At 40.1% G+C, this 17,533-nt stretch overlaps 1 protein-coding gene across 1 annotated transcript; it reads right to left on the bottom strand.

Moving 5' to 3' along the window:
• Positions 1 to 1,859: 1,859 nt before the first annotated feature.
• LOC116503885 (intercellular adhesion molecule 1-like) lies at positions 1,860 to 15,987 on the bottom strand. Its single transcript, XM_032210593.1, has 6 exons — positions 15,679 to 15,987; positions 11,391 to 11,651; positions 9,447 to 9,764; positions 5,991 to 6,269; positions 4,858 to 5,100; positions 1,860 to 2,967 (listed from the first exon to the last, which is right to left on the bottom strand). The coding sequence occupies exons 1-6, from the start codon at positions 15,728 to 15,730 to the stop codon at positions 2,768 to 2,770; spliced, it is 1,353 nt and encodes a 450-aa protein (XP_032066484.1). The 5' UTR covers positions 15,731 to 15,987; the 3' UTR covers positions 1,860 to 2,767.
• Positions 15,988 to 17,533: the final 1,546 nt, after the last annotated feature.

Here is a 17,533-nt window from a genome sequence, read left to right on the forward strand (position 1 = left end):
AAAAAAGGAAGGAAGGAAAGAAGGACAGTCACACATTTTTTAATGGGCTGGACATATGTGCTCATATAATCATGTCCCTTTCATTCTCCAAGAGGAAATGGATGGTCAGAAGGTCCTTCAGATGCCTGGTACTTCAAGGCATCTCACTTTCATTAATTTATTCTTTATTCTTTCGTGTACATATCTTTAAGGTGACCAGACGTACCGATTTCAGCGTGACAAGCACACTTTATAACAATTTTTCCCGCGTCCCTCCGCGTTTTAAAAAAGTCCCAATTTTCTGGCTTCGTATTGAAAGCCCAGTGGATTTGCTTAAGAAATCCTAACCGGGGCAAGACAAAAGACCCCCTGTTTAATCCCTCTCTCTCTCTGTCTCAGTACTTTCATTGAAGATATTAAAATGTTAAATCAACAAAACGCACCTTCCCCTCCTGTGCAGTGCTGTGTCGCGTTTACCTAATTTTATAAGAAAAAAATGATCTAGTACCATAGAGCTGCAGGAAATGGCTAGAGAGGTTGCCAGTGTTACTTCCTGGATTTTCTCGAGGGGAGAGGCACGGAGGTTGGAGGACTGCTCCAAAATGGTGGGAAAGTTTCAATTTGCTCAGTTCTTTGTATTAACATCTATATCATTTTGGATTGACTTGGAGTTTCTGCCTGCTGGTAAGTGTGCTGGGTTTTTTTCTTTTATTTTTTAATGCATTTTAAAATAATGTAGGTTTTTAAAAATGTGCAGCTGCTGTTTTTTTATTCAAAACAATATGTGTAACACTATGATGTGCCATGGAAAAATCATTTTAAAAACCCTGAAAGAACAAAGGGTTTTTTTAAGGGTATTTTCCTGATCAAAACTATACTGCATGACACCCTTAATCACAAATAGCCAACTACACTTCATTCTAAATAGTTTTATTTCCTTTATTGTATGTGATTACTCAAGTCCAAAAACTGAGTTAATTGGATAAACTCAGCTCCACAATTTACTAAATATACAGTTACAGGAGTTTCATGTATAGTATGCTGTCTCTTAGGGTTTATTGAACATAGAAGAATAATATGAGAGGGATTTGATGTAAAATAAGCTCTTTTAATAAATTCAAAATCAACGCAGCAGACAAGACATGGGAGTGAACATAATACACACTTTAACAATATTTTTTTTCTTTTAGCCATCAAATACTGCAGCAAGTGTGTCAGTAATAATAGCAAGACAGGCATAGAATTTTCCAGCCAGGTTAATTTTACTTTTTTATGGTTTTAATGTTGTATTTAATTTTATCTGTATTAGAAACTTATGAAGGCTGTGCAACATTTTGAGGTGATATAGAGTATGTAAAGGCATGAATACAGTAGAACCTCTGGTCACAACCATAATTCGTTCCATAACTTTGGTCGCAAATTGATTTGGTCATGAATCAAACCTAATTTTGGAAATTTGGCGCTTACAAAAAAAAAATGGTGCAGAAGGGGAAATCAGCAGCGGGGAGAATGTGAATATTTTGGTCAGAAGCGTTTGTGACCAGAGGTTCTACTGTATAACATCTTCACTTAAGACTTAAGATTCACTTAAGATATAACATCTTCACTTAAGATTCACTTAAGAACTGTGGCAAGAAAGGTGGTATAGTGACCAAAGTTACAATGGCATTGAAAAAAGTGACTGATGACCATTTTTCACACTTAGTGACCATTTTCACACTTAGCGACCGTTGCAGCATCCTCATGGTCACATGATCAAAATTCGGATGTTTGGCAACAGTTAACAATTTATATTTGTAAATTGTAGTTATGTTGAAATAAAAAAAAAACATTACAATACTATTTTTGCGTTGTATGAAAATTTTTGTTGCTCCGTATAAAATTTTTAATCACCCCTCCCCCCCCCGGTCAAAGGTGTCCCTCTTTACCAATCTGAAAATCTGGTCACCTTACATATCTTTTCTGCCCCAAATGCATTTCTTCCTGCCAAGGAGAGTCCTTCAACACAAGTGATTGCATTTGCTTTTTCTCACAAAAGAATTCTAACATCAGCGGTTCTCAGCCCTCTGTATCTTAAGGTCCATTATTCGTTCTTTCTAGGACTGGGTCCCAGCATAAGAGAAACAAAAAGGCTTCCTCTCCTCCCTCCTGAAATAAGTATTATATACCTATATGTAAAACATCCATATGTTGACATATATTCTGAGGTCATATTTGTCATTCATAGTCATTTGAGGGCTTGAAGTTTCAATGAAACTTAGCAATGAACTAAGCGGTTAACTAATGAAAGTTAGCAAAGAGCATGAGTTGCGTTACAGATACTTTTGGTTTACTTCTAAGTCCCATCTGCAGCATGCAGGCAACCAATTCAGAACTATTGTTCTACCCCTGGGCAGTGCCAATGAAAGCATCCCCAAAGAAGGCTGTCAAGTTATACCAAGTGCTTAAGAATACACTATAGAAAAATAAAATCTTCTTCCTCAAGACACTTTCTTCTCCCAGATGACCATGAAGTAGGACTTAGATTAGGATCTCCTCAACAAAATCAAGAAGCAATGGTGCAATGCACCTTTGCGGTTGCATGCTTTCACTGAGGCTTTTACAAATGCTCTTACTCAGAAAAGCCTAGATAACTCAGCCCAAGAAAATATAAATGAATAACGACTTGACGGCATGTAATTAACATCTTCTTTTTGCAGCTAAGTAGAGTGATGAACACTGAACACAGCTACACTCCTGCTGGCATTGGGACAAGTGGTTCTTCAGTTTGTAGTAAACACCGGTCTCCTTAGACATTTGCTTTGCCGTTCAGGCATCTTTGCTCCGCTGAGTTTTGAGCAGTTTCTGGTGGCTGTCGCTGTTTCTTTTGCAGTCGGTATACCCCAATCTTTTGTTTATAGCTTATCCAATAAGCTATACCAGCCACAAGAGCAATAAACACCACCACAGCAACTATATAGCCAATGATATGGCCAATGGAGTGAGGAGCTGCGAAAGGGGAAAAAATGAATTCAGTAAAATTTAGCATTGAATAGGTCCATAGCATTACAGTTCTACCAACTAGGCAGTAATAGTAGCAGTTATTTTTCAGGCATGGTCAGGGGTGGGTTCCTGCCAGTTCTAACCTCTTCTAAAGAAGAGATTACACAAATCTACAGTGCCATTTAGAACCAGTTCCAGCTCCCTCCCCCAGGCTGTCTGCAGTTCATCAAGAAGAAGAGCGAGAGGAGGAATTCTGGGAGTTGAAGTCCACAAGTCTTAAAGCTGTCAAGTTTGAACACCCTTGGGGTCTTTTTCTAAAGGGTTAGGGGTGCAAAGGTATTGTAACTTGACAGCTTTAAGTCATGCATGTTTCAAATGCCAGAGTTTCTGAGCCAACATTTTGGTTGCTAACCAAGAGCATTGTTAAGTGAATTTCACCACATTTTACAAGTTGGCCACGCCCACTCAGTCACATGGCCGGCAAGCCACTTCCACCTGGTCACATGGCCAGCAAACCATTTCCACTCAGTCACATGGCCGGCAAGCCACTCCCACAAAGCAGGCCACACCTACAGAAGAGGTTCTAAAAAAATTTGAAATCCACCACTAGGCATGTAGGCAGAACTGCCTTGTGGGAAATGTAGTTCCATAACATGTGACCACATCTGTGTTCCCTGATTGGGCAGCGGGGTACTCTGCCCAGGAAAAGCGATTTATTACTGGTCACTCTCTGAATCGCCCTTTGTCTACCAGAAAGCAGCCTTGCATCACAGCATGGGTTAGAGAAATTAATGTCTTTTTACACCACGTAATGGAACCAGATTAAAGAAGTCAGAAGTATCTTAACAGTGAACTGTAAGTTTTACCATTAAGAATGCCTGATAATAAACTTGATCTGAAAGAGATTCCCACACATGGAGTTAACTGGCTGCCCAAGCGAGACCTCATTGCCCGGGACAGAACATGTACTGTTAATCAGTAGGTTTAACTTTCCGAACTTTAAGATGTGTGGACTTCAACTCCCAGAATTCTCCAGTTAGAGAATTCTCCATCCCTAGTTTCAAAGTTCTGCTGAGTCTCAATCTGTCTTGCTGTTTATTGTTTTTGTGTATGCCTTCAGGTTAGTCTTGACTCCTGCCAACAGAGAAATCCCTGCAGGTTTCATGGCAAGATTTTCAGAAGTGGCTTGCTGTTGCCTTCTTGCTAGGACAGAGAAAGGCTGAATGGCTCAAAGTCAAAGTCTTTAAGCTTAAAGCAAGATTAGAACTCAGTCTCTTGATTTTTATCCTGGTACTATAACCAAACTACCCCGTTTTCTGTTAGGAAAACTTAACTTGCAAAAAGTTAGTCCCTTGCTGAGATTCCTCACATTTTAGGAAATGTTCTAGGTGAAAAACTCTGAGCCGGGTTGATATCTCCGAATTCTGAAAGAGGTATCGGGAATGTTTTGCTGCATCTAAATACACACTCTTTGCAAGTGGCTGCCTTCCTTAAATGTTAGCTACCTGTTCTCCTAATCCCTAGCTGGTGGGATGGACGCAGGGGATGAGAATCAAAAGTTAATATATTTGTTTGGCATTAGGCCAGAAAATGGTGAATCAAAGGTAAGTATTATCTGGGGGCATGAAAATCAGTTCATATCCACATATAAGGGAACCTCTTCACTATTCATAGTAGATGCTTGCTTTTATCCATTAGAAACGTTATCAGTCTTTCTGGATTGCGTCATAGTTGGAAGTGATACCAACAGCTGGGATGAGAATTCCCATCACTTTCTTTTATTGGGTTACATTTCTAACTTGCATGTGACAGATGAACTTCAACATAGTCCTGGTTAAGCAATACAAGCCCCCAATTATGGTTATTCTAGTTCTTTAGAGCAAGAGGTGAACTTACATTCAACGTGTACGGTCACATCTCTAACATCAAAGCCATACTGGTTGGTAGCATTACAGTGATAAATGCCATCATGCTCTCTCTGGACTAGCTGTGGTTCCCCAATGTTATAAGGTCGCCCATCTTTCCAGCACTGAACAGTTGGTGTGGGGTTTCCCAGGGCTGAACAAGTAAATGATGTTGTACTTCCTTCCTTCCAAGTCAGGGCATGGGGACATTTGGAATCATCTATTTGGGGACGAACTAGAATGGAGAAGACAATGTGGTTAATTTCAGTAGTAATAATATTCAGTGTCATGTAGAGGTGGGTTCCTACCAGTTCGCACCTATACGGTAGAACCGGTTCGTCAAATCTACTGAACCGGTTAGAAGAGGTTCCACCAATGGACCCGGAAAGCAGGCCACACCTACAGAAGAGGTCCCAAAATTTTTTGAAACCCACCACTGCCACACGGACACACACACACACACACAGACAGACTGACACAGAGAGAGAGAGAAAGAAAAAGAAAGGAAGAAATAAATAAATAAAGAAAAAAGAAAGAAAAAGAGTGAGAGAGATGAAAGAAAAAAAGAAAAAAGGGACAGAGAGACAAAAGGAAGGAGGGAGAGAGAGAGAGAGAGAGAGAGGGAGGGAGAGAGAGAACACATGGCCAGCAAGCCACTCCCACCAGGTCACATGGCCGGCAAGCCACTCCTACAAAGGAGGCCACACCCACAGAGTAGGTTCCAAATTTTTTTGAAACCCACCGCTGATGCAGGGACACTGTTGGCTGGCAATGTGAGAAAAACTGGAAACTGTTTCTCAGTCATTTGCAATCAGATTTCCCAAACCCTGGCATTCTCTTCCATGCTTCATTCTCTCCAATGATTTACATTAGATCCAAACTCTGTGTATACTAATTTTGAGTAGGAATATGGTTCACCCTTTAATAGTTGTTCTTCAGTCTCAATGAAAATACAACTAGGAAGAATTTCTTCAATTCCATTCGTTTCAAAGAGCTTCAGCTACTTAAACGATCTGATTTTTTTTAACTGAAGTTTTCTTTTTCAAAATAAGTCATAACTAATAATAGATGGAAGACAACTCTTCTAATTCTCTCTGTGTTAATAATTACAGATATGAGACTCACCAAACACATTCACCATCTTTGTCACAATTTTGGCCACTGGTCCCAGAGACACCGAGCAGAGCAACTGATGCTCTCCAACTGAGGAAGAGGCTATCACAGCCTGGGCACTTGCCAAGTCCCCCATCACAGTGGTGTTGAAGGTCAGAGGTTTCCCTGCAAACCACAGACCAAAGATGGCTTCTTCGGCTGGGGAAACCTCAGGTGTATCACACGTCACTTTCATCGAGGTCCCAGCTTCTAAGAACAGGCCAGCGTGGAGCAGCGGATACTTTTGAAAATCTGCTCACAAAGTAAGAGAAATCATGTCAGTTATTGCAAAAGAAATCACAGCCACAATAGTACCTTCTCCTTAGCCTCTCAGGGAGTGAGTGCTGTTGGGGCAACTGTAGCAGAGATGGTATGCTGCCGGTACGCACCCGTTCGCGCGAACTGGTAGTGGCGGTTGTGCAAGGCTCCGCCCACCCACCCTGATATCATCACAGACCTTCTGGGCATGTGAGCGCGCTTGCTACCGCTACCGAACCGGTAGTGAAGAAAATAGGATACCATTATTGAACTGTAGGGGGCATCAAATCTATGCAAACAGTGGAATAGGTGGACCAACCCCTCCTGTGGAGAATTAGCATTGTCTAGCCACAGGGCGTAGTATGTCTCAATCAGAACCGGATTGCAAGAAACTCATATCAAATCAACTGATCAAAAATATTTGCTTAACCCCAAACTGGGTCAACATTTTGTGACCTCTGCTACGGAAAAGAAAAATGGTATAGTTGTATACTTAAGAAAAGACATCAAAGCTGAACCAATTGAAGCAGATCCCTTTGGAAGATGTATCGCGCTAGATCTAATCTTATAAGGGAAAAAGACATTACTTTTGGGAATTTATGCTCCTAATCAACAGCAAGACGGATTCTATAGAAATCTTCATGTTAAATTAGTACAGTGGGACTATAAGTCTTGCATACTATTGGGTGACTGGAACGGTGTGATCGATACTAAAAGAGATAAGAAGACCTCTCGCCCAAATACTAAAACCCGAGCTAAGCTACCCAAACTTTTTTTTGACATGATGGACGACTTTGAATTGAGAGATATTTGGCGAGAAAGAAACACAGAGGAATATGATTTCACCTTCTTTTCTGATAGACATCAATCCCTTTCAAGGATTGATTTTATACTAATCACTAATGATTTCCTTTCTAGGGTGAAGAAGACAAAGATTGCGGCTAGGGTCTTTTCGGATCATAACCCAGTTTGGATGGAATTGGGAAGGGCAGTGCAGGTCTTGGAGGCTGAATGAAGGCCAGGTGGAAAATAGACCAAAAAAGTGGTTTTATCCAAGTTGAGGATAATTTGTTTAAACAAATAAGAGATCAAAGCTTAATGCACATAAAGAGGATATATAAAGTATTAATACAGATGGATTCGGAAACAGAATTAGTTAAAGATTGTATGATAAAGTGGGCTCAAAATATTGAAGAACCAATAATGTTGGACACATGGGAAAGAATATGGGTAAGAAATGTGAAATTTACACAAGCTCAAAATCTGAGAGAAAATTTTTACAAGATGTTCTATAGATGGCATTTAGATCCTAAAAAGGTGGCTTCTATGTATCCGAATGTACAGCCTAAATGTTGGAGGTGTGGTTATCTCGATGCTACATATTTTCATATATTGGTGGACTTGTCAAAAGGTTAAGGCATTTTGGATAAAAATGTGGTGGATTATGCAAAATATCTTTAAAAGAAGGATAAAGTTTACCCCTCAGTTATTTTTACTAGGTATATGTACTGACTTTACAGTGGTAGAGACCAATTTGATTCTGCACCTAATAACGGCAGCAAGACTGTTGGTGGCGCAATATTGGAAGAAGGAAGACTTGCCTACAACTCAAGAATGGACATTGAAAGTCACAAACTTAGCCGAGATGGCTAAAATATTGGCATATCTTAAAGATCATTCAAATGAGAGATATAAATGAGACTGGAAAAAATGGATTGACTATACACAAAACAAATACGGGACTAAGAAATTCCAGATTGCCTATGCTTAAGATGCTTAAGATCAGGAATAATCTAAACTGTTCAAAGTTAGTGCAACAGGAAGAAGCTGAGTTCAATGTAGAGATGTTATTAACTTCTTCTTTTTTATTTCTTTTGTCTTAATATATTTTAGACTGTGTTTGTCAAAAATCTATACCGTGTACGGGCTCTGGGAAGTTGGGGGGGGGAAGGGAGGTGGGGTGTTATGGGGGAGGGGGAGGGGGATATATAGTATGTGTTAGATTTCAATGTAATGCGATTGCACATGTATACTGTTGCTCTTTAATTTTACTGTAAAAATAGGACAAGCTGAATATATTGACATATAGTAGAAATACACCAAAGGGAGGAGTAGCGGGATAGAAGAAAGAGGGGTAGAGAGGGTGGGAGAGAAGATTGGAGGGAGGGTGAGAGGGAAGGGAGGGAGTGGATTGGGAGAGAGGAGTGGTAGAGGGGGAGGGGAAGTAGGGTAGAGGGGAATGATGGAAGGAAGATGGAAAGTTGGAGGGGGGTGAAAGAAAGAGGTGTATGGAGGGTCTAAGAGGTACATTGGGTTTCTATTTTGGGGGGTATTGCTGACAAGAGGAATTGCTGTGTTTATTGTTTAATGTTGTATTGCCCCGGTTATGCACAGTATATATGTGACTGTATGAAAATGAAAAATGGAAAATAAAAAACATATTTTACAAGAGAATTACATATATATATATATGTGTGTGTGTGTGTGTGTGTGTGTTTATTTGTGCTGATAAATAAATAAAGGGAGACTAGTATAGATCTATTTCAAGCTATTTAGCTCTCATCAGCTAGCCATACCCTTACTGGGATTTGAACCTGGGCTAGATTACATACTAGGCAGACTTCTTAGCCATTAGGCCACAGGCTGTTATCTGTTATCAGTGAAGCCAGGGTGAAAGGTATCTATTAGATTTTTACAACCCCTGGTAAGCCCCAATTATGGGAGGAAGCTAACTGCTTCCATCATCTGTCAATCGGCTCGTCACAAGAGTCCATTTATTTATTTATCAGCACAAATAAAAAAACACAAATATAACAAAGGCAACAGTAAAAATATTGGGTTTCTGTCGTGATGGACTCTTGTGATGAGCCGATTGACAGATGATGGAAGCAGTTAGCTTCCTCCCATAATTGGGGCTTACCAGGGGTTGTAAATATATATATATGTAATTATATATATAATTGAGTTAAATAAATTAGGATGAGGATTGTTAGTTAGACATTTAAGGTATTGGAAATTAAGCTGAGACAGGTTGAATAATGAACGTGATTGCAATGTTGACACAAAATATTTGTACCTAGATGACATACTGCTTAATGGAAAATGGATTTATATAAAAATAAAAATAAAAATAATATTAAATCAGAACTGGAGCATTGGATGGGATCTCACCAAAAGTCCATAATGATATGCCCTGGGAGGTGTTTTTCAGGAGTGGTCCTCTTGGTCTCAGATCCAGGGATGTTTGGCAGGTGATTGTCTTGTTGTAGTCATCTTTCTGAGCTGTTATGTTATGGCTGACCGAAAAAGCATCAGCTTCAGGCCAAGGGTGATCCTCAAAGGTTTCTATCAGAAGTTGCTCATCTCCTTTCAGCAAGGTTACGGTGAGGTTCCGGATGGGGGCTACCCACAAAACGTGGCATGTCAACTTATACGGCTTGCCGACTTCCATATCTGGTACTGGAAGCAGTTCAATACTCGTTGGAGATTCTGAAATGAAATAAAATGTTCCAAATCAGTTTTGTTTGATTAGCATATGCTGGATGTATAAACAAGCAATGGCACGGCTCTTCTGTTATTTATTCTATGGCAATAACATTCTCTATACCTAAGTACATATTTTCCAGCTTGGAAAACACGCGCATTTTTAGATTTTTATATACCTATAACGGGCAGTGGATGGGATGCCTTAGCTTTACCAAAAGAAATATCTTGTCTCTTGTCATCTGAAAGATCTATTTCTATTTGTTTCCCCTAGTTAGATAATTATTTCCATCTTTTGCCTTAGCTACGTGCCTGCTTTCTTGCTAGACATTAATGTAGGTATTCCTCACCAAAATATTTCTACAATCTCATAATCACAGTTCCACTTTTGCTGTAGGAGGGTGGAAGGAATTTGCCTCAGGGGAAGGATTGATATTGGGTTCCTTTGTTTGTTTATTTGTATTTCTCCTACCTACATAGCAATTTGAAAGCATACAAATGTGAGTAGATAAATAGATACCACTTTGGTGGGAAGATAACAGTGTTTTGTGCACCTCGGCATATAGTCATGCTGGCCACATGACCACGGAAACCTCTTTAGGCAATGCTGGCTAAGAAACGGAGATAAGCCCTTCCCCCTAGAGTCAGATTCAACTGGACAGGGAAAACCTTTACCTTTTAATTATATTTCACATTTCTAAACTGCCCATCTTCCAATTTTTTGCCATCTATCTAGCTACAACCCGAAGCCTTATTTGAAGGCTCTTCCTATTGATGAAACAGGGTACCATACACCAGATTCAGCGCCACTCGCTACCTTTGGCTAATTAGTTTCTGTGGGTAACTTTCTGTCCTCTGTGTTTGACACTCTGCTTCTTGATGCAACTGCATCTTTTCCTGGGTTTCTCCCAGTGGTGGGTTTCAAAATTGTTTAGAACCTCTTCTGTAGGTGTGGCCTGCTTTGTGGGAGTGGCTTGCCAGCCATGTGACTGGGTGGGAGTGGCTTGTCCGCCATGTGACTGAGTAGGAGTGGCTTGGCAGTCATGTGGCTGGGTGGGCATGGCCAACTTGTAAAAAGTGGTGAAACTCACTTAACAACGCTCTTGCTTAGCAACCAAAATGTTGGCTCAGAAACTCTGGCATTTGAAGCACGCAAGTCTTAAAGCTGTCAAGTTACAAGACCCTTGCACGCCTAACCCTTTAGAAAAAAACCCCAGGGGTGTTCAAACTTGACAGCTTTAAGACTTGTGGACTTCCAGAATTCCTCCTCTCGCTCTTCATCTTGATTATGTACGGATGGGCGGGGGAAGAGAACTGGAACCGGTTCTAAACGGCACTGTAGATTTGTGGAACCTTCTATAGAAGAGGTTAGAACTGGCAGGAACCCATCCCTGGTTTCTCCTGAATCTGAGCCGGGTTCTGAAAGGATGGGAGCATCCTATTCCCACAGAAAAATCAAAGAGCTATAGCTATAGCCTGTGTAAGTTTGAAATGTGTGGACTTCACATCCTAGAATTCTTACTAAAGACCATATTGGTTGGAGAATTCTGGAGGTTGAAGTCCAACCATCTTAAAATTCTCCAGTTTGGGTAACACTAGAACATAATTGACACCATCCAGCAAGTGACTTACTATAAATAATGATGTTTGCCTTTGGAGATTTCTTCTGTCCAGTCTTACATTCAGCATAGCACAAAGGGCTGGCTGCCCAGAAGTCCACATTGCTGAGACGAAAGGCTTTCCAATTGGAACCATTTCCAATGGGAACCTTTGTATAGGCAGACTCAATGCCAATATGTTCACAGGTACTGGTGCAATTCAGGTCAAGAGAGCCTCCAAATTCCACCAAAGGATTTGGGGGCCAAATTTCCACATAATCTTCCTCTGCAGTTCCTGAAATCAAAATAGAGATAGCTGATGCAAAAATGAATGGAAATAGGTGAGTAGAGGAAAAGTTAGAAATTAATACTGAATAATAGGAAACCCAACGCATGTCTAGTTCAGACACGGAGCTTCAATCGGGACAAACTTGCAAACTTAACATCCTTATTTGGAAAATGAATTCGGACTGCTGTTTATATACTACTCCAATTGTATCTGATTCTGGATTGCTTACAGACTCCCAAGCAACAGTAAAATTAAAAACCCAACTGTGCATGACTTACTGAAGCTCTGAGGCAGTGGTGGGTTTCAAAAATTGTTCGAACCTACTCTGTGGGTGTGGCCTCCTTGTGGGAGTGGCTTGCCGCCCATGTGACCGGATGGGAGTGGCTTGCCACCCATGTGACCGGATATGAAGATGCCGACGACACTTGTCAGAACCACCTTAAATTACCCCACACACAGCACTGGCGTGCATAAGAATATGATGTAAACTTGTTTTTTAAAAGGCATCTTTGGTTTGCGTGAAAACAACTTCAACACACGCAATGTTCTGATTGCACCACAAACGCAGGAGTCATCCTTACCTTTCACAGAGGCACTGAGTTTTATAAATAGGAGCATGATAGTGTAGAATAATCATATCCAAGGACCAGTGGTGGGTTTCAAAAAAATTTGGAACCTCTTCTGTAGGTGTGGCCTGCTTTCCGGGTCAACTGGTGGAACCTCTTCTAACCGTTTGGTAAATTTGACGAACTGGTTCTACCGAATAGGTGCGAACTGGTAGGAACCCACCTCTGACTAAATGGTGTTTGGGACCATTGGAGATGGAACTGTCAATCAAAGGATAGCAATGGGGAAGCACCTCTCATACAACTGTTTTTTTAGATTGATGCATTAACTTTTACATCAAACTGGTGCTGTAAATAGCTTATCAGGGGATTTTGCTATTTATTTCAGCATAAAGGGATAACATCCTTCACCCGAATATCTTCCATCGTACTGTGGGAAGTTATCATCCAGCCCTCTCCCAGAAAAATTAAATATCCTAGGAAATATTGAAAAGGCAGAATAATTCTCTGGATATGAAAAGAAAGAAACATGTTTTAAAAGACAGAATAGTTGTCTGTAGCTTCCTGCCCATGCCCACTTTGTCAATGGGCCATTAAGAGGGCCAAGCTAGTCCACTTTACATAATAAAGGCTTCTCCACTTCAGCCCCAGGGAGGATGGGAGTAAAGGCATAATATTGATCCTTTACTCAACTGACCACATGGCATCTGAGAACTCAACCAAACCTGGATTCAAAACACAGCCTAGAGAGTTGTCCCTGCATGGCACTATGGGAGTCTGACAACCCATCAGAATACATTTCTTACACAGGAACAGGAAACAGAGAGGTGGGACTGAACAGGTTATAAAAAGCCTAGCAAGCCCCTCCCTCAGCCCTTCTCTTCTTCTCCACCAACATTGAAGCATGTGATCACCTTTTCTGTTCAGGGCTCAAGCCATGTGGTCCTGTCCACCAATAAACCATCTTTCCAAGCAGCCTCAATGCCTCCAGTGTTTTTTTCCCCACTTGGAGCCGAACCCATTTCTTTCATCAGTACAAAACAATGAGAATTATCATTGCAAAGTAATCAGTTGAAATCTGATCCCAAGTATTAATCCAATGGCTTGGATTTCCCCAGCCTTTCTGTTCTATATGGCCTATAGACTTTCAGTGGAGAAAATTTTTACTTTGGCCTAGGTAGTTCTGGAGCAGAAGTATGAGGAAGTGTTTGTTCAGCTGCCCCTTGATTTCCAACATTTGCCCAAATAAACAGAACGTCAATATGGCCAGCTGCACTTTGTCACGAAGCTGTCTCCAGTGTTTTCGCTTTCAGTTGATAGCGAAATTGATGATAATCAAATGATAATCCGAAGACAGCCCCGATCAATTAGGCTTCTTTCTTACTGATACCAATAAGCCATTGATCCATAATGTATCCTCCTAGCCTGGGGTTCATCAAAGACACTATCTGGAGAAATAGTGTCTGGAGAAACTAGGTGCTAATGCTGCAGTCACTGATTTATGTTGTAGTCCCCAAAAGCTTAAAAAGAAAAGCTTAAAGAAAAGGATTTGAGTGGAAAGTTTATATGGAACTTTTGTTGAAAGAAGAAAAGGCTGAAGAGATGATTTGGCAGATTAAAAAGTCAAGGAAAATGGAGAAAAACTTTGGATACTTAATCAGAAACTAACAATGGCTACAGCGTATAAAGAAAATCTTTATAAGATGTTCTACAGATGGCATCTCCCACCCAGCACAGCTCTACAAAATGTTTAAAAATCTGGCCCCAAATTGTTGGAAGTGTAAAAAAAAACACCAGGCACTTTTTATCATATGTGGTAGATGTGCAATGAGGCAAAAAATTATTGGAAAATGATTCAATCATGGTTAGAACAAATGGTGGGAGACCAAATCTTGTTTAAATTTTTCTCCTAGGTAAAATACCGGAGGAGTTTAATAAAGATACACTTTATCTAATTATACATGTAGTAACTGCATGCATAACATATGCACAATATTGGAAAAAAGAAAATACACCATCAGAGCTAGGTATAATCAGAAAAGTGTTGGCCTGTGCGGAAGCAGATAGGCTCACACTTGAACTTAAAAAATAAAGGGGAATCCGAATATTTTGAACTCTGGAACAGATTTTATGACTGATATAAGACAAGGTGACAAGACTGGAACAGAATGTATATATTGTGATTGGATAGAAGGATAGACAATGTATTAAGTAGGCTAATTGTTAATGGTTGAGACTAGCTGTATATAATGTGAATGTATGGTCACTTCGACTTCGCGGTACTGCATTGTTTTAAATGTAAAAATAATAAAAATATATTCAAAAAAATGGAGAAAAGAATAAGATGGCAATTCTTTGATAGAAAGAAAGGTAGAAGGAATAACAATATGTTTTCTTCTCTAGCAATTGCTCTTTTTTTCTTACATTCTACTTTTTGTTATTTTAATGATTTATTAATATACTGTGTCTATCATCTATCTATCTATCTATCTATCTATCTATCATCTATCATCTATCTATCATCTATCATCTATTTATCTATCTATCTATCAATCTATCTATCTATCTATCTTTCTATCATCTATCTATCTATCTATCTATCTATCTATCATCTATCTATCTATCTATCTATCTATCTATCTATCTATCTATCTATCTATCATCTATCTATCAAAATTATAGGGGGTGAGAGGGAGAGAAGGCGGGAGATTTGAGTCTGCTCTCATACACGTTAAACTATAGAGCTACACTTAGGGAAAGGGAGATAGTGAAAGAGAAATACATGCTTTTTTCCTTATTTTTTCTTATTTTTTCTAAGGACCGGCTCCACCTAGGTGAAACAGATATCAATTGCTTTTACCTTTTAATGCTCTTCTAAATACTGATATGTACAAGTGCTTGACAAATCAAAAAGTCAGATAGGAAGAGTCCGAACATGCCTGTTATAAGGTTTTTCTGCTCTATAGCATCTCTGATCAAATTAACTTATCAAAAATTGCTGCCCTGGATCTCCACCTGCTAGCCTTCATATTCAAATCATAGTCTAGGGTTAGCCTGACATGGCAGCAAATCTGGTCATGGTTTGCTGTTGTATATAAAAAAAGGCTCAAGCCACTTCCAAGGAATGTCCAGTATGGACATTAATCTCATTCCCACTTCCCACTACAATTAAGTTTTATCAGGCTCCTTTTGAACACTTGTCTCATTTTCGTGCTTTGTCCCAAGATATCTAAGAGAATGACAGTTTTCGGAATGGAAAGAAAATGTGCCTTTTGAACCCCTCAGACTGCCACTAATGCTGGGGATTCAAGCCATGTTCCTTCAACAACGCCCTCTGTCCCCATCCCGGGGTGCAGAAATCCAGGATGGAAACGTGATTTGTTGTGAGATGGGAAGAATCAACAGATCTGATTAATCTCAGAGAGGCAGCAAACCAGCGGGAGAAACATGGAGGTTTCCTTTCTTACCTTGAGTAACAGCCCAGGCTCCTACAGCAAAAAAGAAGATAAATTTCTGCATGTTGCCCTCTTGGCTGTGGTCTGGATCGATTCCTGCCCCTGAGAGTGGCAGGCCAAAATCTCGATCAGTCCAAATAGAAGGAGAAAACAAGGAAGAGAGGCAGACTGATCTACGGTCAAAGTGCAAAAGCACATTTAATCAACTACGTTTACGTTACGCAGCTCCAGGAAATCATTGTTTCCTCCCCATTAAGGCTCACTGAGCATGTTCTTCTGGCCCTGGCAGCCTTAGTTTTCCCACCCAAGAAATCACATTTTTTCCTGATCACTGAAATCTAATTGATTCTTTCAATAACCTTTCTTGGACAGCCGTTCTCTACCTTTCACTTCCAGCCTACATATTATTCATATCACTTTGTATGTCAAGTGATGATAGCTTTTTTTCTTCTTCTTAGCATTACCTCTAAAAATACCCGTACTTTTCCATTTTGATATGTAAATACTGAGGTCTAATACTAATTCAAAAGCTGACGAATTTCCTTTGGGTGGTTCTCCATGCTTCACTTTTTGTTTTTCCCACATTAACCACCTCCATTTTATAATTTAAGAAAAAGAATTTTTCAATTTTTGGGGTGCACTGTGTGAGAGTGCTAGTGTGTGTGTGTGTGTGCATATTATATATTTTTATATAGCAATAGCAATAGCAGTAGACTTATATACCGCTTCATAGGGCTTTCAGCCCTCTCTAAGCGGTTTACAGAGAGTCAGCATATTGCCCCCAACAATCTGGGTCCTCATTTTACCCACCTCGGAAGGATGGAAGGCTGAGTCAACCCTGAGCCGGTGAGATTTGAACCGCTGAACTGCTGATCTAGCAGTAGCCTGCAGTGCTGCATTTAACCACTGCGCCACCTTGGCTACTTATTCCATAAGTAGATCAAATATGATGTCTTAAGACACCTGCTTTATATTTTAAATTAATGTGCATGAAAGAAATTGAATACAAGAAAGCACTCCCTGTTTCAATTTGCCCCCAGTATTTTACTCCTGAAGAGTATAGTAATTGGATGCTTCTCCTCACACACACACACATACATGAGGGTTTCCATCTTAATGAGTCAGGGGCCCAAAGCTATCATCAAATGCATTTAGATCTATTTGATCTCATGGAGTGGTTGTGGTAAGGGATGAGAAATCTAGTTTGAACAAGCCAGAGCAATTGGATGTAGCTCAGTGTGATTGGTCTTTTTCAGTCAAAAGCAAGACTCCTTTCCCAATTTTCCTGGGGATCTCACTGCATGAGAATCCAGTGGATTTATCTGATAAGGGCCACTTGTACAAACTAACATTGCAATCATTGCACTGTTCCTTATATGGCCAAAGGCTCATAATTACTCTGTTCACCAACGGAATATAGTCCAGTAGTGTCTCCAAAGTAATATTTTTTGGGCTTTTCTTCTTTTTCATGAAGCTAAAAAGCTTGCAGTTGTTCTTTTCAAACATCCAGTTTATTTTCCCCTTCTTCTCAGGATTATAAGGTAAGGGTAGATAAGAAAAGGTCTAAGCCAGTGGTGGGATTCAGCCGGTTCGCACCTAATTGGGAGAACCGGTTGGTAACTTTCTAAGCAGTTCGGAGAACCGGTTGTTGGAAGAAATCTTTTGCTTTTTCCCACTTTACAGGGCTAATCCTGTAAGGAAGGCAGGAAGGAAACATTCTGGTGTTGTTTCTAGTCTATTCTTTATTGACCTGCTTACAGAAACTGCCTCTCCAGTTAACCTTTGTTACTATTTAACAACTAAGGCGAAGCGCCCATCGACCTGAGTGACAATTTGTTGGCCACACCCACATGATCACATGACCACC

This window comes from Thamnophis elegans, chromosome 2 (genome assembly GCF_009769535.1).
Source record: "Thamnophis elegans isolate rThaEle1 chromosome 2, rThaEle1.pri, whole genome shotgun sequence".
NCBI classification, from domain to species: Eukaryota; Metazoa; Chordata; class Lepidosauria; order Squamata; family Colubridae; genus Thamnophis; species Thamnophis elegans.